At 37.5% G+C, this 27,918-nt stretch overlaps 1 protein-coding gene across 1 annotated transcript; it reads right to left on the bottom strand.

Annotated features, from left to right (window-relative positions):
- Nucleotides 1-17: 17 nt before the first annotated feature.
- LOC118810532 (von Willebrand factor A domain-containing protein 7-like) lies at nucleotides 18-19,678 on the bottom strand. The gene is given in 17 exon segments (XM_036574365.1): nucleotides 18-707; nucleotides 1,135-1,294; nucleotides 2,018-2,151; nucleotides 4,265-4,533; nucleotides 5,347-5,439; nucleotides 5,667-5,819; nucleotides 6,750-6,882; nucleotides 7,005-7,184; nucleotides 7,564-7,680; nucleotides 7,853-7,965; nucleotides 10,701-10,870; nucleotides 13,940-14,126; nucleotides 15,550-15,678; nucleotides 16,240-16,333; nucleotides 16,831-17,109; nucleotides 19,498-19,644; nucleotides 19,646-19,678. Coding segments are annotated over 17 exon segments (2,784 nt in total). The 3' UTR covers nucleotides 18-314.
- Nucleotides 19,679-27,918: the final 8,240 nt, after the last annotated feature.

The following is a 27,918-nucleotide window of genomic DNA, read 5'->3' as shown; positions in this document are numbered from 1 at the left end:
AGCATGCTTTGCTCCCTTTCACCCCCTTCTTTAAAAATCAGGACCCCAAATGTATATTTATTTGTATTTTCATAGGGCCTTTGGCTCAAGGGGGCCCTAGACAACTGCTGCCTAGCCTTGCCTAGTACAAAGACCACCCTTGTGTGTCAATAATCAGTGCTGACCTTCAAGATTCTGACATTCTGTTACACGGCTCATATAATTGCAAGGGAAATGTGAGATAAACAGTAAGGTATTATATTAGAATTTAGCTTATGCTATTTAAAATTTGCTTCGGTTACATCTGGAGAGTGCTTTCTTAGGGCAGTGCTCTCTCAGGGCAGTGGTAGAACGTCCCGCAGTGTGTTCAGGCTTGAAAGCAGCAGACAGGCCCACAGCGGCAGAGACAGACTGAGGGAGACCCCTCCACTCCTCTCTACAGAGTAAGAGCATTTACCCACATTTCCTTCCTTATCCACAACAGACAGGGTTACATCAGGTGAGCAGCAGGAGGCGCTGTAGAGTCCCATCACCACAGTTATACCCCCATCCACCACTGCTTCCTGTGAGAAATTTCCTCTGCCCTGCTGGATGGAGATGTCTTCAATACCAGAGCCGTTGCCATCGGTGATGTTGACAGACAGGTCCCAGGTTGACTGGGTGCAATCAGAGGGGCAGATAGCACTTACACCCACAATTTCACACACTGGAGGAGTGAGATCAGTCACCTGTTTGGAATAAAGAAAGTGAAAATACATACTTATTTTCTACAGAGAACACACTGCATCTCAGTGTACAATTATTGTTTATTTGCTGAATTTAACAAATTGGAGAAAAAAAACTGAATCAATCACCAGAAATTGCTGAAAAAATGCCGTAGTTAAGTTTTCTGTAGAGGATGTATTTTTCACTTCAGTATAGCGTCATTTGACCGGGGCGTGTTCAAACTTTTGGTCCAAGCATTTTTACACCCCTAATCACTTATAATGTCACTAATCTAGTTCTTATGCACAGGAGTCTCTGAAAAATTGCTTTGGATGAATTTGTAGATGAATCAAAACTGTGTAGCTTTTCGTTATTTGTTCCAGTTTCCTCTGTTATGGTTTCTCGTGTTGTTCAGGCGCTTTGAGTCATTATGGTAGCAAGTGTAATTACCTTGGCGAGGACAGAAAGACGGAGCACAGCGTAGTTGGAATCTGCACCTCTTGGCCCTTCAGCTGCAATGGTCAGAGTGACATCAGTTCCCGACGCGGTGTTTGCAGGTGGCTTCAGAATCACTGCGCTTTCAGTACTGACCCCACTCACTAGATTCAGCCTGAAATCACAGAGAAGTGTTGTAGTTTGTTCTTTCACAGCACTTTGACCATAAACCTGCTGTTTCCTTTATAGTATTAGTTTAGTATCTTGGTGTATTGTTGTTGTCTAGCGCATGAAAACATTTTAAAATAGTTAATTTATAGTGTAGGCTTTTTGGGGTGTAATAATGTATCGTGACATTGTGATACACAATATGGCCAAAAGTATGTGGTCACCCCTACTGTTTATTGAGTTTTGGTGTTTCAGCCACACATTGCTAACAGGTCTATAAAATCATGCACATAGCCAGGCAATCTCTGTAGACAAACACTGGTAGTAGAGTGGGTCGTCTCGAAGAGCTCAGTGCCTTTAAACATGGCACCATCATAGGGTGCCACCTCTGCCACAACTGTCCTGGTCCACTGTAAGTGAAGGGCAATGTTAATGCTACACTTTGCAAAGATATTTTAGTAAATAATATGCAACAGTTTGGGGAAGACCCTTCACTGTTCCTGCATGACTGTGTCCCTGTGCACTAAGCAAGGTCCATAAAGACATGATTTAACGAGTTTGTTGTGGAGGAACACCAGTGGCCTGCACAGAGCCCTGACCTCAACCCTACTGACACCTTTGGGTTGAAGTCCTGACCTCATGAAGGCTCTTTCAACTGAATGGACAAATTCCCACAGACACCTGCCCAAATCGTTCCTGGAAGAGTGGAAACTCTTATAGTCTTATTTACTTTGTGTTGTAGGTAAGAGGAATGTTTCTGTCATTTCCAATAGTGATAGTGTAGGTGCCTCCGGTTCCATTGGTCATTACAATAAAAGGTAGTTTAAAGTCTTCTCCTGGCAGCAGGGTGCTGTTTACTGTAGCCTGCATGGAGAGAAGAGAATGACACATAGCAGAATTCTAGTGTTAAACTGATGGAAGCCTTAAAAGACCATTGATTCACACATGTATTTACTCATCAGATCTGAAGATATTTCATTATAATTTTAAAGATCTCAAGATAATGACACTTTGTTTTTCCATGATAACAACACAGTCTTTTCTGAAAGTATTAGAATGGCAAGGCCAATTCTTTTGTTTTTGCTAAACACTGAAGACAACTGGGTTTGAGATCAAAAGATAAACATTCATATATCAGAATGTCAGCTTTTATTTCCTGATATTTACATCTAGATGTGTAAAACAACTAAGAACATGATATCTTTTGTTTGAACCCACCCATTTTTCAGGTTAGTAAAAATACTGGAACATGTGATGGACAGGTTCCTTGTTGACCAGGTGTGCCTGTTTGATTGGTTGTTTAAACAATTAATATCTCTGAATGTCTACTCTTGGTTTCAGTCCTGGGTTTTGCCTGTGAAGACTGCATTTGTTGTTAAAAAGGATAAATCAGCATGAAGAGAGCTGCCTATGGGAGAAAAGCAAGCTGAGAGAAGAGGGAAAAAAGCTTGAGCCATTGCAGAAGCATTGAGCATAGCCAATACAACAATTTGTAATGACCTGAAAAGGAAAGAAACCACCAACCAGTACTAACAACCAGATAGGTCGACCAAGGAAAACAACAGCAGTTGATGACAGAAACGTTGTGAGAGCTGTGAAGAAAACCCCCCCCCCACCCCAAAAAAACCCAAAACAATAGGTGACATCACGAACAACCTCCACAGGGCAGGGGTGAAGATTTCACAATCCACTGTTCTGGAACAGAGTTTTATGGACTGATGAGACCAAGATTAACTTCTAACAAAAGTGATGGAAAGGCCATAGTATGGAGAAAGAAAGGATCTTCACATGATTCATATGAGCTCATCGGTCAAGCACAGTGGAGGTAGCGTCATGGCTTGGGTTTGCATGGCTGCTTCTGGAACAGGTTCACTAATCTTTAATGATGATGTAACTCATGATAGTAGGAGCAGAATGAATTCAGTCTACAGAAGCACTCTGTGTGCCAGTTACAGAGAAACACATCCAATCTAATTGGGAGGAATTTCATCATGCAGCAAGGCAATGACATGATATGGAACCAAATATTGAGTGTTATTTACTTTAGTTTACTTTAAAACTGTTCCTATACTTTTGCTTAGCTAAAAATTGGGTGGTCTGCTACCAAATGTGCCATGTTCTAATTTGTTTCATACATCTAGATATAAATATCAGGAAATAAAGCTGAAATTCTGATCTATCGTCTCATATTCTCCTTCTGATCTTGAAACCCAAATATCTTCAGTGTGTAGCAAAAACAAAAGAATTGGTCCTGTGATTCTTTACTGGTGCATAAAACTTAACATGCCATAGACCTACAGTTAGAGGTTAACTTTCTTTCATACTATATCTATTCTTAACTGTTCTGTTCTTAAATGTTCAGCTCTTTGTTACATTAGTTATAGACTACTATGGACCCACTATGTTGTTATCTTGAGAAAACATTTTGTGTTTTTTGAGATCTCAAAGTAATTCTATAATTTTCTTGGGAACACAAACTTTTGTTGTCCTGAGCAAACGAATACTCTTAAAAAGATGGGGCTTCAAGGGTTCTTTAGTAAATAAAATTGTTCATGGTTCTATATAGAACTCTCATACAACCCTTTACATGTTTAAAGGTTCTTCAGACTGATAGAGAATGTGCTGTAGATGGTTCTATATGGAACCTTTTTGAAATGGTTCTAGACAAAATGCAAAAGCGTTCTTCTATTGTTACAATATGAAACTTTCATAAACTTTCAGAAGAACCCTTTTTGCATGCTATATAGAACCCTTTTCAAAAATGTTCTATATAGAGCTGTCTATAGCACATTCATGCACATTTTCCATCAGTCTGAACAACCCTTTCATGATGCAAAGAACCCTTTAATTATGCCAATGGTTCTATGAATGTTCATGGTTCTACATAGAACTATTTTCTTTTCTAAAGAACCTTTGAAGAACCATGAATCTATGTTTTTAACGCATAATATCGTGCAACACAAGAGGCTTTGTGTACCGTGATGATGACATTAGACAGAGACATCTGCGTAGTACTCTGCCTTTGGAAGCGACTCGAGGTGGCCGTCTCTTCTCCTTTCATCATAACCACAAATTCTCCGTCTGGAACCTGACTCACAGTGACCAAGAAGTCCCCACCACCCATCTCCTGTATGACTCCGTCCACCACGCGGGATCCGGAAACCTCCACTAGAGCGACCTCCTGCACCTTCAGAGCCTCTGCCCCCTTCTGCCCAGTTACTGTTAGCAACAGCTTAGCAGGTAGGCCTGAGGTACCAAAGGAAAGAAGGTTGTGGTGAGACGTCATATCAGTAGTCATATGTCATATAGTCAGAAGTCATATTTCTATCACTGTTTTTTCATTATTCCTTTTCATGATTCATTGTTTCATTACTCTGTAGAATTCCTCACTCTTAAAACTGCCCAACTAATGTTTTAATGTCAAAGTAGTTACAGAATATGATAGAAGTTGCTGAATGAGTCTTGAAGTGAAGAACTGGATACAGCCTATAGCTGAAGGGATTAAAATGGCTATGTTTTGCCACCAGCACAATTACAAATACATTTTTATGCAAAGGTTTGATCTCCCTTGGTCAAATTACATGTTTTGTAAAAATAAGTTAATACATCCTCTACAGAGAACACACTTCTGCACATTTGAATGCACAACTACTGTTGATTTACTGAATGTAACATAGTGGAAAAAAATTAAACTGAAAAATATGCCCATTTTATATGTTTTGCTTTATTTTTATGCTAAATTCAGCCAATAAATAGAAATTGTGCGCTACAGTTAGTAGAGGTTTGTTCCCTGTACAGGATATTAATTTATTTTCACTTAGAAAACCAACAAAGCATGTAATTTAACTATGAAGTTCAAACTTTTGCATATGGCTGTATATATGACTGACAGAAAACCAAAAGAAAAAGAAAAAATTTGGAAAAGGGGCCAAGAAACAGAACAGAGACATGTGGTAGTTTGTCAGCAGAGGGCAGTGCTGTGCACAGTGGTCTAGGATTTCTCTTCAGAGGTGATTTAGTTGGTTCTTAAGCAGCAGTTGATGTGATGACTATTCCAACCTGTCTGTGGCCGACCGTAAATAGCAGCATATCCTGGATGAGGCCCTTTAAAATCCTCCACAAAGTTATAAATGAACGTAATGGCACTTTGACCTGAAACACACACACACACACGTATAAGCATAAATGTGTTTTGCACACATTAAATGGTCAAACATACACAAATACTTTATGCCTGTCTTTGCCTAATGTAAAAAGTTTCAAAGCACTGGTTCAGTTACAGTTAGCTAGCAAGTTTAAGTGACATAAAGTTTATCCTATTTGACAAGTTCCTGTTTTGAGACATATATATCCTGTAGTAGCTCTGGGATGAAGCCCACCGGTGACTTTAACGGTGTAGGCCTGTGTGGACACTATGCTGATGTTCCACAGGCCTGTTTCTACAGGAGAGTTGAGCTTAACCCTCCACAGGTTCCCCACAGTCTGAATCACAGCCAGAGACCCTTTACCAGCACTGTCAGGTTGAGATACACCTGAAAAACACAAGCAGTTAATGTCAGGTTAGAGCTGTTTCTGACTAATGTTTAGAAGTCATAGTAATCAATAGCATTAACAAAAGCATGGCAGCACCTTATCATACAAGCCATTATAGTTAACTGTTAAACGTATCATTTATTTCAATTAACTAGTGTACTGGTTTTATTGCATTTATTTATTAATTTATTTGAAAAAAGTCAGGCACATACATATCTACCTATGCCTATTGAGGTTCCTCCCAGAGTTGCTGCTAATATATATGATTAATAATGGTGCTAATATGTATGATTCATCAAATAACTGTGAAATTCATGTCTGGAAATAAATGGAAGTACGGTCATCTCCATCTATCAACACACTGCACAGCCGTAGAAATGACGGTGACCAGCGGCAAGTTAATTTTGAGTTTGCCAGCATTACCCAGCACTGTCATGTCTTCATTAGCTGGTGATGGGCTGTTTATTAAGGTTATTGCCTTTCTTGGTTATTTAAATAAAGATGATAAAAATTTGGCATTATAGTTGCGTTGCTTGAAAGGAGGTCAAAATACTCGATATAGCCTTCATCTCAATAGAGCACACCTTTTTTCAGATATTTTACTATTTAAAAGAACAGTATACATGCATGTACCAGTTGATTATTACATAACATTTCTACAGTATTTTATATTTTGTTGGTTATACTGTCTCTGTTTGGCAAAGAAAATGCGTTTTCCAAGATACTGTCTGTTGTACACAGGTAAACCGTATGGGTTGACACCTTTGAATACCTTACTCTGTATTCAGTAGCATGTCATGGGTTGCCTGTCATATTTTACACAGCAGTTTTGTGCCATATTCTTGACATGACGCATATACATATACATTTGGTTACTCCAACCCAAAATGCCTGTCCAGGGAGTTCCAGGTCCTATTTGAGGCCCTCACCTGATGGGCTATGCAGAGTGAATTTAAGTGAATCTCCTGTGATGTAGACAGTGACATTGGACACTGATGCGTCCAGCAGGAAGGGGAAACTTTCCACACGGCCTGGGTTCCTGGCCTTCTGCAGAATCGTCACCTGAGATACAGTCATCACAAAGAATATCAGTGCTTTACACATTTGCTTAAAAGCTTAAAATGATGAGGATCATTATGGATCATTTATGCATTTGTAATCAAATATTTTAAAAATCTTCCTACCAGAGCGGATGTGGAGGTATCAACGATGATGTCAGTGGCGCTGGGCAGGTCGGCCTTGGATACCTTTATTGCTTGACCTCCGGAAGCCAAAGCCAAGTCATAATACAGCTGGAAAACTGAGCGTGCCTGTGGGCTCACTGATCTTGCTGATCTCGTCTTTTGTGTCAGGAAGTAGGACACCTGAGTGTAGCAGGGAAGGGGAATTGGGGAGAGTGGAGCAGACGATCAGAGAAATGCCAAGGAAAGGAGGAAATGTGAAAAGAGTTGAGTACAGTTGAGTACAACTATAGAAAAGGACTGATGAAAAGTTATACTGATGGTGATGCTTATATAAACTCCTACCAATGTTTTCAGACAACCATTTTCTATTTTCTGCAATTAATATTCCTCAAACCTGGGTTTTACCAGTTTTTATTTTGTACAACACAACCATTGTTGTTTTTCTGTTTTTTTTTTTAAGGAGAAGACAACATGAGCAAAAAGCAACAAGTGTTCATTCTCTTTTTAAAACTTCTAGCAGCTTAGTCTTCATTTAGGGTGTGAAGTTTGAGACGCTTACTGTAGACTTGGTGCTACGGATGAGGGCGGTGATGGTTTTTTCTAAGTGTGTGTCTTTAGCCGGAGCATCAGTAAAAACGTAGATGTGAGAGGAGGCCGGAGCTCCAGTCAGAGCCAGCTGAGACAGATATAGAGTGAGAGAGAGAGAGTTAAGGAGTTAAAGAGAGACAGATTGTGCAATAAGACGTCCTGACAGGTATGATATGCCAACATTCCAGAGCGTAGAGGAACCGGCTCCGTCATTTTCATCATCTCCTCTATCAGAGTTTATCAGTGGCCGTTCTGAGTACCTGCAGTCCTGAGAGACACATCTCTGGCACATCCCCACCCCCACTCGCACCAAGCTTAGAAATCTCTGCCTTCATCACATCTGGGTCAGTTGTTCTTATAAGTGGTCCAAAAGCTACAAATAAACACAAACAATTGTCAGTTTAAAAATGTATCAGATTTTAATGCAGTGATTCAAATGCATCAGATTTGGAATGTTACAGTTGATCATAATTCATTACAGAAAAGTTCACCACATTATTTACTTATTCTACTACTGGGTAAATAGATCTTACAGTCATGTTTAATCAGTGCATAATATAATTCTGTACCAAAATAATCCAATATTAGTAAGAATGAGTAGGAATATTAGTAATCATGTAATCAATTAATCAAATAATCAGCCCCAAAAAATAAAAAAATGAGCTTAACTGTGTGTGTGTGTTTCTGGCTAAAAAGCATATAAATCATGCTCTATAAATGTTTTAGAAGTATATTAGTATTATAAGTAAGTTTTAATACCAATTTGAGAAATTGTGAAATATTTAAACAAATATTTAAAATATTTGCTGTGCAAAATGTAAATAAAAACAAAATGCAGTGATGTGCAAATCAGTTGAACCCTATATTTAATTGAAAATAGTACAAAGTCAACAAATCAAATGTAGAAACTGAGAAATTTTTATTGTTTTTTGAAAAATATATGCCCATTTTGAATTTGATGCCAACAACATGTTTCAAAACAGTTGGGATGGGGGCATGTTTACCACTGTGTTTCATCACCTCTTCTTTTAACAAAACTCTGTAAGTGTTTGGGAACTGAGGAGACCAATTGCTGTGGTTTTGAAAGTGAAATGTTTTCCCGTTCTTGTTTGATATAGGATTTCAGCTGCTCATCAATTTTCATTTCATCATATTTTTCATTTCATAATGCACCAGATGTTTTCAGTGGTGACAGGTCTGGACTGCAGGCAGGCCAGTTTAGCACCTGGGTTCTTTTAATACAGAGCCATGCTGTTGCAATACATGCAGAATGTAGTTTGGCATGGTCTTGCTGAAATAAGCAAGGCCTTCCCTGAAAAAGACGTCATCTGGATGGCAGCATATGTTGCCAAAACACGTATATATCGTTCAGCATTAATGGTGCCTTCACAGATGTGCCAGTCACCCATGCCATGTGCACTAATGCACCCCTGTACCATCATGAATTCTGGCTTTTGAACTGTGCACTGATAACAAGCTGAGTGGTCTTTAGCCCAGAGGACGCAGTGTCCATGATTTCCAAAAAGAATTTCAAATGTTGACTCGTCGGACCACAGGACACTTTTCCACTTCCCCTCAGTCCTTTTTAAATGAGCTCGGGCCCAGAGAAGGTGGCAGTATTTCTGGATCCTGTTTAAGTACAGTTTCTTCTTTGCATTTTAAAATTTTTAACTTGCATTTGGGGATGCAGCAACAAACAGTTTTCATAGACAGTGTTTTTCATAAGTGTTTCTGAGCCCATTCAGTGATTTCCACTACAGAATAATGTTTGTCTTTAATGCAGTGCCACCTGAGGTCCCAAAGATCACGGCCAGCAAATACTGTTTTTTGGCCTTGTCTCTTGCATACAAAGATTTCTCCAGGTTCTCTGAATCTTTTAAGGTCATTATGTACTGTAGAGGATGAAAAGCAAAAGTTCTTTGTTGTTTTATGTTTAGACATGTTATTCTTGAACTGTTGCACTATTTGCTCCTGTTGTCTTTCTCAGAGTGGTGAACCCCTCCTCATCTTCACTTCTGAAAGACTATTTTTATACCCAATCATGTTACTGACATGTTGCCAATTAACCACCAGGTGTGTTTTTTAGCATGACACAACTTTGCCAGCCATTTGTTGTCCCCCGTCCCAACTTTTTTGGAACATGTTGTTGGCATCAAATTCAAAATGGGCATAATTTTTCAAAAAACAATACAATTTCAAAAAATGTTTCAACATTTGTTGTCTTTGTATTATTTTCAATTAAATATAGGGTTTAAATGATTTGCACATCATTGCATTTTGTTTTCATTTACATTTTGCACAGCATCCCAACTTTTTTGGAAATGGAGTTGTACTTCCCATACAGGGTTTACAATTACTTCGGCCAGCTCTGTTTAAACATGGATATTTCATGCGTTTTAAACATGTAACATGTAGCAGACATTTATGCGTTTTTTTTTATATGTATATATATATATATATATATATATATATATATATATATATACATATATAACACATAAATGTATATATTTATATATATACACAGTTTATAACTACAAACATATGTACTTTCGTGAGATCCTGCTGGTGTTGTTCTACTCTATTTTGGTGATGCACACAAACATGACTTAAACATGAGTGATAATAACTCCCCCCTCCCCCTTGTGGAGAATCTGCTGAACACTGTTTTTTAATGACCTACATATACTCTGACCATACTCTGTTACAGATCAGTTGACCACTAAAGATTATTTAGCTCAGTTGTTATAAATGTGTCCTCTGAGACAGTGGTTCTCAACCCTGAGTTCTCCTGTCCTGCACATTTTAGTGATTTCCCTGTTCACACTCATTTTGAATCAGGAAGGTGTTAATTAGCTGATTAGTTGAATGATGCATATTAAAACAGGGAAAACACCAAAATGTGGATGCCAGTGGTTATCTAGGACCAAGGTTGGAAACCACAGGCTTAAATCCAGGTCATAGTCTTAAATCCAGGTCACAGTGACAGTCTTAAAGAAAGGGAGAAGGAAGTCTTGCTTAAGCTTAAGTTGCATTCTTGTCACATTTGTGCGGAATAATGTGAATAATACACTGTTGTGCAAAGTCTCAGGAAGTGAGGTGACTTACTTGGATCGTTGAATGGGACCAGGATGTATTCTGAAGGTTCATCTTGGGTTCCTTTCTTACTGTCAATGATGTTATATGCGACTCGTTTAGCCTCGGCGATGTCATCAGCCATGCTGCCTGTTGTGTCAATCACAAAGCAAAGAACAGCAGAGCGAGCGATACCCATCAGCCTGTAGAGAGAAAGAGAGAGATGGAGAGAAATGGAAGGGATGCTACTCAGTTATTACAGTTTTCTGAGTTACGTAGATGTACTTCCCAAAGCTCTAAACTCATTCTCGAAATAGTGCCTCAAATCCCCTCAACACTATTGCACCACAATCCTCATCTAACTATGAAATGTCAATCACAACAAACTGTAATCTTATCACCCGGCTATGCACATTTCCCACTCACATCTCACGTCAACACAGTTGTTTATTGTGTAAATCCTTGCATGCAAAATACTATGTGCAACAAGCATGTATTTTGTTTGCAGTGTTGAGGTAGTTTCTCAAAAACACAATCCACTACAAATTACTAATTACTTCTCTCCAATTATAATGGGATTATATTACATATTACTACAGGAAAAGCAATCTCACTAATTTTTACATTACTTCAACATTACTCTGTTTAACGCTTACAAATCTATGCCATCTGTGCAAAGGAAATCTGTCAATTTATTTCAAAAGAAACAGACAGTTAAAGTAAACATCATTTAAAGGCCTGTTACTATCCCTGCCTCTGCCAGTAATACTGATTAAAATAATGAACAGCTGATGCGATTCGTAAACCAAGAAATTAGTCAGTAGAAGCAGTTCAAGAACAGTTTACAGAGCTGTTTCTGAATGAAAATCAAGTCTGGCCTGTGTAAGTGAGGCTGGGGCTCACTCTTCTTTATCCATCAGTTTCATATTAGTCTTTTATGCCAACAAGCATTTTTAGTAATGAGTTCTCTTTATCAATACTTCTCACACAACTTGCACATCACTCTGTCCAAATTATGAAGTTTTTTTCTTGTTTGAATAGAAAATGCATTCAGTGACCACAATTTCCAAAATTCAAATTCATATTCACTTCTCACTCAGTCAACACTCAACAAAACTATGCATATCTGTAACTCAGTTGTCAAATGCTTGCAGACATTATTACAAACTGTTACACTGAACTCCAAAACATAACATGAAAATAAACTGCAAATCAATTTACTAAGTACTATATTAGGCATGATTCTGCTGACTGTGTATATGTAAATAGACCAATCACAGCTGGTTCCTGTCTGAGTTGCAGCCCTACCCTGGTGTTGACCATCTATGAAACTGGGTCATGTCTGGAGTTATTTTGTTCAAGATGTTCAGTCCATTATGGGCCCAGCACATAATCTATTATTTTCTATCAAATATATCATTCTGTTTTGAAACATTTTTCTGGTGTAATGAACTTTTGGAAACAAAATTAAACTTGGTTTACAACTCAACAAATAATAATAAACTAAACACACTAATAAACAAAACAACAGAGAAAAAAGTCCTACTTTAAGGATTTACATAAAATAGTTCATCCACTTTAATGCCAACAGGTGTTAATGTTTCTTAGGTGACTGTGCTGTGATTGACAAAGTGTTCTTATTGACAGCATTAGCATTGATGTTCTGATAGAATGAGTCTATTTTAATGCATTTTCCATTGTTTTATTGTTGTAGTGTTTTTGTTGCTGTAAAAAATTAACTGTGGTGCTGAACTACGTGTTTCTGTAGAGAGGTGTGTGAAGAGTTTTTAAAAAGTGAACTTGGTTTGAAAAATGCTTACTGATTGTATAAAACTGTAAAGAGATTGTGTCTATAGCTGTACAGCAATGATATATAGTTCTAAGGTTTGAGGTCAGGAAGCAGATTACTTAGAATATTCATTCAGTCACTATAGCCTTTATTCTTCATGTTGTGTATGGTCAAATCTGTAAAATGAGCACACACAAATTTCACCAACAATTCATCAATTTCATCTTTGGCAAATCTTTTATGATCAAACTCACATCTAGGAGTGTGTGTAAATTTGAGTGTAATTGTCTAACAACTTGAAAATTGATTTGCAGTTAATAGTTTGCAATATTATAATTAGTAACACCTATAATACCAATAACAATAAAACTAAGACCAATAAGAATAGAAATGGTTCTTTTGTTTTGCTATCTGGTGTCGACCAGAGGAGGATGTGTTCCCCTTTTGAGTCTTGGTTCCTCTCAAGGTTTCTTCCTCTTCCTCTTACTCTGTTTAAGTAGTTATATTGTATAGGTATATGTATTGTGTATATGTTCTCTGCATTGTAGTCAGGCCGTGAACGTTCATGTGTTTTTGGAGAGCGGCTTTGAAAGGAGGGCTAAAAGTTGGAGGTGAGATTTTTTGGTTGGATTTTTTCAAGAACTGGTGTGCTTGTGTGCATCTCGACCTCACCGTTAGGCTTGTTGGCAGAAAACAGGCCCATATGTCCTGACTTGTGTTCCTTCTCATTCACAATGGAGTGCAGCAGTGGGCTGGGACACGGGTTCACGCTAACTGATTTTGTGTGTTGTGATGTGTGTGGCTATTATATGGAGTGATTCATTTGCACAGGTGATACGTTGTTGAGGCAAATGTTTTTACAGTTTTGAGAACCACAACACTAGAGTATTGAGAAAGTGATCGATGTTTCAAGAAATGCATCTAAGCGATTGAGAAAAACTGTGATCTTGGCTGGCGTCATATGGTGAAACTTCCACACACCTCTAGTTGCTTGAAACTTACTGGAAACTAAATGTCACTTTTGTTGCATAATGCATTGCAAAGGCTCAACCATGTCAACCTTGTGAAGCAAGTTTCATGAAACTGCCAATTAAAAAAACAATATTGTACCATGTGATGATATTTACTGGCACAAAGAGATGCCCACATACCACTTTGTCTTTTCTGATACCAATGCCAATAATGAAATGTATCACCTGATACTGATAACAAGCAAATACAGTATTTTCTTAATTGAAGCACTTCACTTAACCCCGTACATGGCCAGGGCCCACTGGCAGGCCCAAAGTTTTGTTACACACTTCTATGACCTAAGAATAGCTCAACCACTTTGCGCTGAAGTCCCTGTAGTTACTGAATAATACATCTTAGTATGTAATTAGCCTGCGATTTTAAAGGGTTAACTTAGAAAAAGTGCACACACACACACACACACACACACACACACACACACACACACACACACACACACACAGTTACATACCTTAGGTACTCCTTATTGCCGGCTGCCCCACGGATGTCCTCCAGCAACTCGAGCGAGGCCTCCGTTGCCAGGGCGACAGCAGTGTCATGGAAGCCCGCATTATGGGCCCTCCGCTCATCTTTACTGATCCCACCTCGAGGATTCTGGGTACTGCTGAGGTCAGCACCCCCGCCATGACTGCATTTACCTGAAACGACCCATACAGAGAGTGGTCAAATGCAGTGTTTAGGGTAACACAGTACAAAGCAACGCGGGACAGTAATGTAATTACTTTTTCCCTCTTATAAAATAGTGTAATGCATTACAGTTTAAAATCATGTAATCACATTACAATTACTGACTTAATAGAATTTCATTACTTCGTTGAGTCGTTTTATTACATTCGTATGAGTCGTTACTCATACCATTACTTTTCAATACTCATATGTCTACAAGACAACAATATTAATTACATGCAATGCATTTCAACATAATTTTCCTCTATACAGATGATCTGTGCTCGTCCTTATATGTAATTAGTGTGTGTGCCACCTGAGTCAGCTGACTGTTGACTCTGATTATGAATTTGACCAGATTTTCAGTCAGAAACAGCTCTGTAAGCTTAACATTTATCCTTAAAGATTTTACCGTGAGGCACCTGTTTTTGAACTGTTTCTACTGGCTAGTTTTGAGGTTTTCAATTTTTTTCAAATTTTTTTGCTTACCACTCTAATGAACATATGAAGGGTTTCATATCATGCATTAAAAGCAACTTTAATTCATTTTCTTTGTTTTTCATGATATGTGCTGATTTGATGGGGTTCACACTTTCAGGATATATCTATGCTGTTTATGATTTATACCTTTATTAAAAAAGAAAAACATGTTTCTAGAGTGTGTCATACATCAGCTATTGTTCTTTTCAGACTTCTTTATTGGAAAAAAAATGTAACAAATGCATATATATCATTTTGGAATGAAACTGTTCATATTTACATATAATACTGGTCAAAATCACTTGTGGATGCAGACTCACTGGGGACAATAATATTTTCTGTTATTTTATTTAGTAATAATTTACACTAAGAGGCTGAAAAACTGCAGACTAGAGATGAAAAATACTTTGTGAAATATTTCAAGTATACTGGGAACAACAAGAATTAAGAAGATATTAGATTATATATAAAATACCACCTAACTTGACAAGAAGTTACTAATTAATAGTAACTTCTTGTGAAGTTATCTACCTTGAGATTTGATCACTACATTTCAGATAAGAGGCATTCTGGAGGTTAATTTATTTATAATTCATTCTCTGCGTTATACAGCATTCTGAGTCATTTTAGAATTATTTACAGATCTGCTCATCATTCTGGATGCAGCCATTTACTTTATTGTTTTACAATTTTCTTCATGTGACTTGAACTTCTTAAGTTGTAGAGTAGTACCATCATAAAGAACTCATATATTCACCTGCAATGAAATATTGCAGTTATATGTTATGTTATATGTTATTGAACAGCAGTAACAGCAATTCCAAATGTTTGCATGGTAGTTGGTAGTTTATGTAGGCCTATTAGCTCATTATAGTTAATGAGGTGTGTTTGTTCACGAATGCATCATCACCTCACCTGTAGGTTTGCTGGCAGAAACCAGGCCCATGTATCCTGATGTGAGTTTCTTCTCATTCACAATGGAGGGCAGCAGGGGGTTTGGACACGTACCACTGGCACAGTCACTGCAGGTCGGAGTGTTCACATCTACAAACACACACACACACACACACACACAATCTTGTTTTCATGAATTCTGTGAAATGCTGTTACATAGACTTCCATTCATTTCCTGGAGACCTGCCCAAACCTAACCCTTACCCTAACCCTAATCTTAACCTTACCCTCACCTTAAAATTTCATGATTTGAATGATCAGCTTGTGGTCCCCACAATTAAGAAAGGTCCCCACAAAGTAAGTGTATGAACAGGTTTTGGTCCCCACAGTGTTGCATAAACCTGGTCCACACACACACACACATGCACATACTCAAAGTGACAGTGACTGGATTTGCTTCTGTTTGGGTTTAAAGAGCAGGTACTGATAATTGTAAATAGTTGTATAATAAATTTTTATAATGAAGTATCATAATTCTTATTGCTGTTTATTATGTAAGGTGTGTTCTCCTTCAGTTTTCTTATTAAATTATTTTATGACTCATGGCTGGAAGGACAAGTTCTAAATACATTTTTTCAATCAGTGCTGCGTTGTTCTCTCTCTCTCTCTCTCTCTCTCTCTCTCTCGCTTCCCCTTTTGCTCCCTTGTTACCTGCGATGTTGCTGATGGTGAGGTCAGGTCTGATGAGGGCAGGATATGGCGCTTTGTTACCCAGCTCAACCCAGTTACTGTGGCTGTAAAAATCCTGAAAGAACAGTCATGTCCTGATTACTCATGAGATTGTTTAAGGTGTTAAGTAACACTTTAGCTGCATGTCTTCCTTCTGCTGTTCTCTTTTTAAAATGAGCAACCACTGTGTGAATACAGTGAATATGCACCAATTTACATGTGTGCCATACAATATTATTTTTTATTTTACAGATCTATTTTCTTGTATTTGTTAGGGCTGTTTTTCACTGCTACCAGTCAAATGCTATCAGGCTCTTAGTTTTAGTATTATATAAAAGAATATGTTCAGAAAAGAGTATGTTGTTTTTATAGTGTGGGATTGTAGTGCATCCACAGCAACAAAATCACCACCAATTCACTGCAATCAACTAAATAAACACTAAATAATTACAGCATCTTATTGTGAAGTTTTACTGTAATTTTACATGATCATTACAAGGCAACTTGATAAGTTTAAGTTTTTAATCTCTCTCTCTCTCTCTCTCTCTCTCTCTCCCTTTCTCTCTCTCTCACCTGAAGAGTGTGTAGGACTCGGCCCAGTGTTTCTCGTGCAGCCTGAAAGCTGCCTTTGCGGATGTTGGCTTTGATGGCGGCAGTGCCCTGTGTGATGAGGGTGCGTCCCCCACTGAAAGTCTCACTGTTGAAGTGGTGCGGGTTACTGGACATGAAGTCTCGGTCCACCAGGCTGTTCTGCATGTAGATCTGATTCAGGGCTTCATGGAACTTTGCAGCAGAAACCTGACCGGTGGCTGAACCAAGACATGCACGCAGTAGCTCCTCCACAGAGGAGCCCTGTAACACACACACACGGATACATTTAACATACAGCGGAGCGAGAGATACACACACATCAACTCTGAGCTTCATAATAAAACAAGAAAATATACATTGCACACACACACACACACACACACACACACACATATACATCTAACACCCTGCCAGAAAACACACACACACACATATACATCTAACACCCTGCCAGAAAACACACACACACACACACACATATACATCTAACACCCTGCCAGAAAACACACACACACACACACACACACATATACATCTAACACCCTGCCAGAAAACACACACACACACACACACACACACATGAAAACCCATTCCGGACTTTTAATAGACTTGGACTTTAGACAATGACCCTGTACCTTAATTATGTTATTTTATCAAAACAAGTGATTGAACATTCCATTTCGATACCAAAACAATCACAACACTGCCACATTTTCAGTAGTGACTGTTTAGGTAGAAATTTCAGCTGATTTTGAGCAGAACCCAAAATCTCTACCCAGTAGAGGACAGGCAAACAGAGCTTTGAACTGTTTTACACACAAAAAATCATAATATTTTTGATTAACACACAACAAAGTTTATTAATTGCAGAAAATATGTATTTAGGTAGTGACAATTCTTAAAGTTACACACTGATATTCAGACTTTGGGAATACATTTAGTTTAAAACAGTGGGATCTAACTGTTCTCCATGTGGCCATGAGGGACAGGGATGCAGACTCACTTCCTGCTCTAAAATGCAGGGGTATGGATAAAATAAGCTCCGCCTATGAACGGAAACTCTTTCTGTTTAGAGGTAGCGACATCAAAAAATGTAGGACAGTCTGTTAAACTCATGATAAATGTAAATCTGTGTAAGAAAAACTGTATTATTTTCAGTTGAAATGTGTGTGTCTGTTTGTCTGCCCTGTGTTTTTTTTGCCTTCCTCCCACTGACCGCTGACATAAGCTCTAATACCCCCAGGAGGACAAGCAGTTTAGATAATGTGTGTGTGTGTGTGTGTGTGTGTGTGTGTGTGTGTGTGTGTGTGTGTGTTTTCAGTTGAAATTTAGGGCTTAGTTTGGGACAATCAACTCCCAAGAAAAAGTACTCTATAAATGATGATTTTGTGTATATTTAGTTTATTACTATCTCAATAATTGCCTTTGGTTTAAATAAATTATAATATAACCATTTTAAACACCTAAGCTCTCATTGTTTTTACATAGTTCTTTACTGTGGGACTGCAGTTTGAAGTAATTCAGTAAAATGGTTATATGCTGTAGAGGTCTTGTACCCGATCATTTTGATGGGTCCAACAGAATGTGGCGTTTCGGGGTGGTTTTTTAATGTGAAGCACTGGTCTTGGGTTCAGTTCTAGTTTGTTTCTTAATGAGTTTTTTTTTTATGTAATACAGTTTTTTTATACAATACAATTTTCTCCCTTGTGCTCTCTCTCTCTTTCTCATGCTCTCTCTCTCTCTCTCTCTCTCTCTCTATCTCATAACCTGTGTTTAGAATAGCTCTGGAGTTTGAGGAGTGGGTGAATGTGCCCCTGAATGAAACCATGGATGATGAGAGGGATGTGATAAGTTGTTGAAAAGGTCACAGTGGATCTTTCATCTTGCTTTTCTGCTTTTCTGCAAGTAACAGCAGTAGCGGGAGGAACTTGAGCACAGTGCAGGCCCAGTGCAATAACTAAACCATGAGCGGGGCATCCGAAAACAACAGAAGGGCCTGGGTGTGGAGGGGGATGTGGCATAGCACAGAGAGTGTGAAGCTAAAAAGCCACATAATATTCAGGAAAAAAGGAGAGCCACATTTACAGCAAATCACCAAATGTCTACCCACTGAGAAAATCTGCTCTCTTCTCACAACATACAGCACATCTCTAAAATGCAGCCAATACTGTACGTGTGATCTAGGCAAACCCTCCTATGTTAATCATTGTCACCTTTTATGTTGTGCGTGCACAGCCTGCAGAGGCAGCATGCACAAAGTTTACTTTCACTTGGAATTCTATGCTGCCTGAGGCTATAAAACCATGTACGAAAAGTAGTGGGTATGATGATTAACCAGTGGAGGATTGCTAAATCACCCTCTGAAGCCACGCCTTACACACTGTGGCTAGCAGTTGGTCAGAGAAGGGTGGATGCTGTTCCCTGCATGGAATGATCAACAGTTCCACAAAATATACTGATAAGAAATATTGAAATAAAGTATTACAGCTGTATGAATTATCACTTTATCACTGACATTTTCTGTGGTTTGTAGCAAAGTAAAGCGCTGTAACACTGTGTCTGCAATAATTCATCTCTGCCAGGTTGAGTTCCAAATTTAGAGCTTTGATTTCATACCTGTGTAGACCTCTAATACACACAGACACTCACCGTCGGCTTGAACTCTCTCCCCTCGGACTCGGCCACTGCCTTACACACTTCATTGATCTTTTTCATTACAGCATTTCCAGTGATGGTCACATGTGTGTTACCCCCACCCCCGACCGGCACGAACGCCCGGACACCGGCCAACAGCACAACCAACAGAGCAACACCACACTGCTGACCTCATCTCCAGCTAAAACAGAATAAAATATGTCTGCTGTTACAGTATTACCTGTAAATAGCATTTTGTAAATTCAGTTGCATGCAAAAGTTTGAACCCCCCTGGTCAAATGACATGTTAACACATTCTCCACAGCAAACAAGCTTAAATATGGCATGTTTCTGCAAATTTTAGTGCACAATGTCTATTGCTGAGTTTCACATATTGGAAAAAATAAAACACAAAATGTAAAATGTGACATAACTTTTGCACAGACTCCATTTTGTGTTTTAATTTTTGTCTTTTCAGCAAATAAACTGTAGTTGTGCATTAAAATGTGTAGAAATGTGTTCTCTCTAAAGGATGTGTTAACTTGTTTTCACTTAGAAAACCAACATGTGTAACTGTATAAATGTGTAATTTGATCGGGGGCACCCAAACTTTTTCATTTGTCTTGGTCAGTCTGTTTTTTCATTGATGAAACACATGCTGATATTCAGTGTTTTTCATGTATGTACATTACCATTTACAAGTTTAAAAATGATTTGGAATAATTGATACAGTGTAGATTGAAATACTATAAGCTAGACACTAGAGGGTATTTCAAGCTTTTTGAGAAGATATTAAATAATATACTGTAGATATTTATTTACAGTCATTTTTTGATAATCGGCCTGAGGTTTGATTATCACTTAAATAAAAGGAATTTTTGATGTTAGTTTCAGTATAACTTCATTCTTAACCTAAACATGTGAAACTTGTGAAGTTGTACAGTAGTAGCATCGTAATAAAATCCTTTGCTACATTTATGTGAAGCAAAACTGGTTTAATGTTGAAAACAGTGATTCTGTACATTTGATTGGCAAGAACAATTCATTAACCTTTAAAAAATGTTATCGTTAGGGAGAAATATAACATTTGTAGAGTTTCATTATGAGTGCAGTAAAATTAATAAAAATGCAGGTAGTTCAGTGCAGTAGCCCAGCATCATCTAAGTGTTCTACGCTTGATTAGTATTCATTAAATATTGATTTGAATTACTGGCCAAATCTGAGCAACAGTCAGATGCTGCAAATTATTTTAAACAATTATTTGCCAATACTGATATGATTATGATATCATCATGCATCCTTATTTTTCACATTTTGTTTTTACACTATCTAAAAACATAAGCTGGCCTTTACTTCATGTGAATATTTCATGAGGACTGGACCAACAGAAATGGTCCATGTTATGGCAGCAATATGTTTACCTCCAGAAACTGAGCTTGGGAGCACAGATATAAGTAGTGACCTTTTTTTTTTGGTGTGGACTTTACTGTGGACTTTTGTTCCAAAAAATTTGCATCTTGTTAATCTCACCTTTAGCCAAAACATAGTTGCTCCAAGAGCCATTAAGAAAGTTTTGGTGTACAGCATGTAGGTGAAGAAAAAACATTCAGTATGCAGTGAGAAAGTTGGATCTAATCAAGAATGACACTCAGAATGATTAGCATGGCACATGTTGATTACCTGTTAATTACCTGCGTGAAAGTTTTATCAGATATTTTGTATCACAAGGCACATCCTCAATTTTTTGTCCCGTCACAACACATTTATAACATATTTACCAAATATGATCTACAAGTCATGCTTTAACAGCAGATATAGATAACAAATAACTTTTAAAAGCATATACAGATAACAAATAATACTTCAATATTATTAAAGGCACGCAACATTTGGAAAGAGTACCACACATCAACCAGATTAACCAAAATTAGAAAACTTAACCAAAAAATACATCACTTTATTCATGACATAGTTTGTAGTTTCTGAAAAAATAAGTCTGTGGAGAAAGTGGTTAAAAATGATTGACAACAGATTAATTCATTTTAATAGAATTTCATAGATTTCTTTTATTTAAGAATTTAAAAATGCATTTTCTACTCATAACTGAAGAATCTTGGAAGATAGTTGTGGTTATGGTCCTGAATTCAGATCATCATCTCATAGATGCATAAACCAGTTACTGTAACACTGAGAGCAAATAAAAAATGATACAGTCTAAAACTGAATGTTATTATGTCATTTTTCATACCTTCTGGATTGAGATCCCACTCTGTGTCTCTGTGTGACTCCTCTAGAAAAGACTGTCTCTCTGCGGATATGCAGAAGTGCACTCCTATGTATATATATGTATTGATGTATGTAGAAACAGGGTGTGGGGCTGGTGGGTGTGATAATAAAACCTGGGCCAATTATTAGCCATTTAGTTATACTGTGATAATTACGCAGGAGTGGCAGTGTGATGTAATCACAGTAGTCAGATGTTGCATGTACAGCATGTCATCATTACGGAAAACACAGAGAGTACTCTTTTCTATTGCTCCAGAGTCCTAAGCTGTACAGTCTGCACGTTGGCAGCATAATTACACCACAAGGTACTGAACTGTACAACTTTCCACCAAAAGCTGTGTGTGTATTATTACCTACAGTCTTAAAAATTGGTATTGAAGTACATTTCTTAAAATGTTTCTTTCTTTACAAAAAAAGACTATTAAATCTGTAAAATAAAATGATAAAAACTACATTTTGTGGAAGTTCTTTAATTTTATGAAAGACTATTTGCTCTTATTCATCTCTTTTAATACTTAAAAAATGCTCTTTAGGGAATCAAAAGTGGTTATTCTGTGGTATCGCTCCAAAGAACATTTTTGACATTCATTTTTAGGAGCAACAATTTGGGGTTTGATGAATATTTTTTTCAAATATTAAATTTAAATATTTTTTTACACTAGTTTACTCTGGGGGGCTTAACCCTTTAAAATCCCAGGCTTATTACATACTGAAGCTTATTATTCAGTAACTAAGGACTGCAATGCAAACTGGTTAAGCTATTCTTACATTATAGAAGTGTGTAATAAAACTTTGAGCCCAATTTTAATTCGCACTTCACAATTTGCACTTCCGACAAATCCGACGATTTTTTTCAGAAGCTCAGTCGAAAGCAATTGAAGAGGTGGATGATCGAGTCAAATTTTATTTTGCCAAAACGCGTTATTAGTTATTACTTGTTTTTAAGTGCCCCAGCCAAAAAAAAAGTCGACATAAACTGTGATGCTCTACATTTTCAAAATCTATTAGGATTTTAAAAGTCATGTAGTGTACGTCCGGCTTTAGTTGTAACAGTTAAGACTAACCCTGCCATATGCAGGCTGTACTTTAGCCTAGCTAGCTTTTGCGGTGATTTGTTTACATGCTTTGAAAGCACATTCTTCTTGATCCTGTTTAACTACATAAAAATCTATATTACATTTTAAACCATAGTAAGTTGTGCCCAAAATCATTCAGATCTCACATTATCAACCTTATCAAGTTCCAAACATTTGTTCTGAATGTAAAAATCTTGTAACACCCCTTGTTATATCTTATAGAGCCTCCTAGTTTCTCCTCCCTTCCCTTTCTGCATTCCAGCACTTTGTTTTATGACTGTCATTATTGGGTGAAGCACCATTCAAAGGTTGTCTCAGTAAAGATGGAATCTTTCTAAATAGAGACCACACCATAATTTCATGATAACTGTTTCATTTTCCTGGTACAGAGGTTCCAGTTACAGTTGCAATTTTGACCCTGTATGGAACCTTTATCAGGCCACGTTTTCAGGTCCTTTATCAGACCTACTTCTTGTAATGGGGAGTACCTCAGTTACAAGTACTTAAGCTGCTAGTTATATAGAAGCATATATATGCTATACAAGTACTCAAGCTGCTAGTTATATAGAAGCATATATATATATATATATATATATATATATATATATATATATATAATGAAATTGTTTTTCAGACATTTCAGTCTGGCATGAGCATCATATTACCAAAACCACTTTACTTACTGTTCTTAAGGACATTAGACTCAATCTTGATGACAAAATGCTCTCAATTCTCATTTTTTAGATTTAAGTACAGTTTTTGACTGTTTACCATAATATATCGATAATGTGTTAATTGATAGGCTGCAAACATGAGTTGGCCTTTCTGCCTCTGCTCTAAACTGATTTAGATGTGGAGGGAGAGAAGCTTATTCATGCTTTTATAATTAGTAGGTTGGACAACTGTAATAATCTTTTTTCAGGTCACCCTAAGAAATCCAGTAATAAATTACAATTGATTGACCGGCTGCTGCACTTGTTCTCACCAAGACCACCAGCCCATATTACTCACATCCTAAAGTCCATCCACTGGATACCCCTGAAGTTTAGAAATGATTTTAACTTTTTTTTTTTTATCAATTTGTGGACTACCCCCCAAATATATTGCTGCTGTCCAAAGAAAAACAAGTATTTCCAAAACTTTAACTGTACAGGAAAGAGCAAAAGTTTCTTACCTTCAATGTAAGTTAACCCCTTATAATCCCAGGCTTATTACATACTAAGTCTTATTATTCAGCAACTACAGGGACTTCAATGCAAACTGGCTCAGTTGTTCTTATGTTATAGAAGTGTATGATAAAACTTTGGGCAATTGTTAAATATAAGCAATTTTGGAGCGTTTCTATTGGTCCAATCATCATTCAGTTTTCACACAATGTAAAGGACAGATACTGAGCTCAGATAATCTAATCATGATGTCTGTGTACAGTGTGATAAGTGTGAATTACTGAACACATTTAAGAACAGCACACATAAAAACTATTAACGACTCTCCACACATACAAAGGGGCTGCTTCAGTATAAAGGGTGGGCTGCCAGATTGGTGCTCTGGCCCACAGAGTAGTCTTTACACTGTAAACTTCACTTGAAGAAATTCAGTTACTTAACAGATTCAAGCTTAACTATATATATATGAGTTATAGGTAGTTTCTAATGTTCCGTGATCCTCGCTTCTTCAGCAGGTAAGGTTAACTCAAACAGCTCAAACATTACAAAGGGTTTCCATTGAGCTGGCAGTGCTCCACTTCTTCTACTTCAGTCTCAAGTCTGCTTACTTGGTTAGGTGAACTTGAAACTTGAGTGGTTTCCCTTGTGTAATGTATTGACATCAGTTAAAAGAACTCCATTACATTAAATGAACTGTTTTGTCCAGTAACAAATACATGGCTAATATAAGAATAGAATCACCATTTCTGAGGCCTAATACAGTGCCCTCCACAAAGATTTGCACCCCTGGTAAACATGAGCAAAACAGGCTGTAAAAAACATTCTTTATTGCTTAACCTGCTCTTGCATTCAAAATGTTAACAAAATACTGACCTTTTTGAAGTACAGTGATAGAAAAATAACCTAAAATCTTTTCATGAAATACATATTTTCCTCAAATCTGTACGTGCTGCAGTAGTTGGCAACCCTTAATGCTTTGTGCAGCTTCCCTTAAAACATAACAGCTGAGTTCTCTCCTATAACACTTACTTCAGATCAGATAAGATAAGATAAGACAGGATCATCCTTTATTATTCCCACAACAGGGGGAATTCACAGTGCTACAGCAGCAAAGGGATAGCAGGGCACTCAAGAAAAAAAGGAACAAGAACAGAATTAACAAACAAGGCAATGAGAACACATGGCAAAAAATCTGACATTATTCTTCAGTACAGAACCTCTTCAGATCCTTCAGATTCTGAGGTCCACACTGTCGACTCTCCTCTTCAGCTCATCTCACAGGATTTCTATTGGGTTTAGGTCTGGTGACTACAGTGGCCATTGAAAAACCTTAATGCTGTGGTCAGCGGACCATTTTTGTGTTGATTTTGAGGTGTACTTTGGATCATTGTCCTGCTGGAAGATCCAACCACAGCCTAGTTTAAGCTTCCTGGCTGAGACAGTCAGGTTTTGATTTTATTTCTGCTGGTACTTGATGAAGCCTGTGATGTCATGTATCTAAATAAATTCTCCAGGGCCTTTGGAAGAAGAATAGCTCCACAGTATCACAGATCTACCACCATACTTCACAGTGGGGATGAGGTACTTTTCTGCATGGCTATCTTTGTGTCCACACCAAACTCACCTCTCATTTTTGTTGCCAAAACCTTCTACTTTGGTCTCTTCTGACCAGAGATCATAGTCCACTGATTCACAATTCCCGTAATGTTTTCCAAACTGTAGGAGTCTAAGGTTGTTTGTCCTTGACAGCAAAGACTTTCTTTTGGCAACCCCCACAAAACAACTTGTGCTGATATAGGTGGAGCTTGATTGTAATTTGGGAGACATTCTGACGCCAAGACCTAACTAATGTCTACAAATCTATGATCCTAGGAGATTCTTTATTCACTCAAACCATCCTCCTCACTGTGCGTGGAGCCAGTATGGACATACATCCTCTTCCTGGCAGATTCTTAACATCTTCAGTTGTTTTAAACTTCCTAATTATTGTCCTGATACTGTAAATGTAGCTTTTCAACTGTTTAGCTATTTTCTTGTAGCCATTTTCTGATTTGTGCAGCTCAACAACCTTTTGTTGCACATCATTACTGTTTTCTCTGGTCTTTCTCATAATGATAGATATATTCCCCAGTGAATCAGGAAGTCATAACTGACCATGTAAGTGTTTCTAATTGCTCTGGTGAACATAAAAACATAAAATATGAAAGAGAATATACTTCAATTAGATTTCATTTCTAGGGGTGCCAATAATTGTGGCACACATACATTTAAGAAAAATATTTTTTTCCTGATGGTTTAGTTTGTTTTTCAGTCATTAAATCTGAAAGGTTAAGTTTTGCTAATATTTTGAATGAAAGATCAAGAAGTATAAATAAATAAGAATAATTTTTTACAGCTGATTTTGCTCATGATTACTTGAAATGCTTAATGCATTTTTGCCAGTCTGTTGGTATTCATGGCTCCAGGCTGATCTGGTAAACCTGAACACAAACGCTATCATGGTGAAAATAACAAAAACATGGAAAATACTTCCAAACTTCACATTTAACATGAGACTATGCTGAAACACCAAAATAACATTTTGCAAAGAGAATGATATTTATAAATAAGCAAATGTACAGAAGTCCAGAGAGGCCATGAGGCAGTTATAATTTTCTGGACTCTTATTTTGACATAATGACTTATTTGTCTTTGACCTGAAGATAACAAAAGTTGTTTTCTCAATATAACAACCAATTTTTCTTGCAATCTCAAGATTATCACAAGTCTTAAGTTATCTAACTATGACTATAACTATGTTATAAATGGACCTGATAAAATTAACAATGAGAGTAAATACAAGGAGGTGATCTTAATGAAGTGGCTGGTCGTGGTGTAAGTATGTTGCGCTGTATTGAGTATTTTCCTTAGAAATTCTTTCCTTAGAAATCCAGCATTTTTTCTGTTTCATTAGTTGATTAGAGTGAATTAAGTAAGAAATATCTTTAATAATCACATTAAATCACATCAAATCTGAACCAATTGTGAGAGTGAACATATTGCATATCCAAAAGAGACCAGGATGTACACAGAGAGCTTCCGTTCAATTTAATTATTTCACTGTCTGCTCTAAGGAAGTTAAAATGCTATAAGCCAACAATTAATAAACTGATTTTAAACAATGTAGTACATATTTGAATGTTCATAAAATAAAACACTGAAATAACTTTGAAATATTACTCATTACCATGTTATATTTTCCTCTAACATGATTCAACATCAGACTGGCTGCATTTGTGGTTCAAATCGTTGTCAAATCTCTCTCCATATTCAGTACAGTGTCTATCATATTGACCTGAAAATCTAATAACAGAAACAGATTCAGTGATTCGGTTGCTCTAAGTAAAAGATAGGAAGGGGCCCCCTGGATGAGTTGAGTGGCGTAGCAATCTATACTGCAAAAAATTATATCCTAGCAAGTGAGATCATCTTAGATTTAGTTGAAAGTTAGCTAATATTTCTCATTTCTCAGACTGTTACAAGACCAATATAAGATTATTAAACTTTTTTAACATAAGTAATTTAATTAAGTGAAATTGTCTCTATATTGCCAGATAGTATTGCTTGTTTTAAGAAATAATGCTTGAAAGAGTAAAGTAGAAGTAAAATAATAAGTAATGAGATTTCAGGAAGTAGTAGGTAGCATAAACATTACATTTTGAGAGAAGTAATCAGTAACCTGGAGTGGCATGCACCCGTCCAACACGCCTCAACAGCAGCCACTGGAGCTGGCAGGGGAGCGGGGTCCAAGCTCCGAGCGGGGACGGGGCCCGGTGAGGACGGGGGGGAGAGGGGAGGCGCGAGTGGTTGGGGGTCGGCATGTGGGTCCCGAGCGCCGCTGGGGGACACAGGTGGCGGCGGTAGGAGGA

Source organism: Colossoma macropomum, unplaced genomic scaffold (genome assembly GCF_904425465.1).
Source record: "Colossoma macropomum unplaced genomic scaffold, Colossoma_macropomum, whole genome shotgun sequence".
Taxonomy (NCBI): Eukaryota; Metazoa; Chordata; class Actinopteri; order Characiformes; family Serrasalmidae; genus Colossoma; species Colossoma macropomum.
This window is presented reverse-complemented; position numbering and strand designations above follow the sequence as displayed.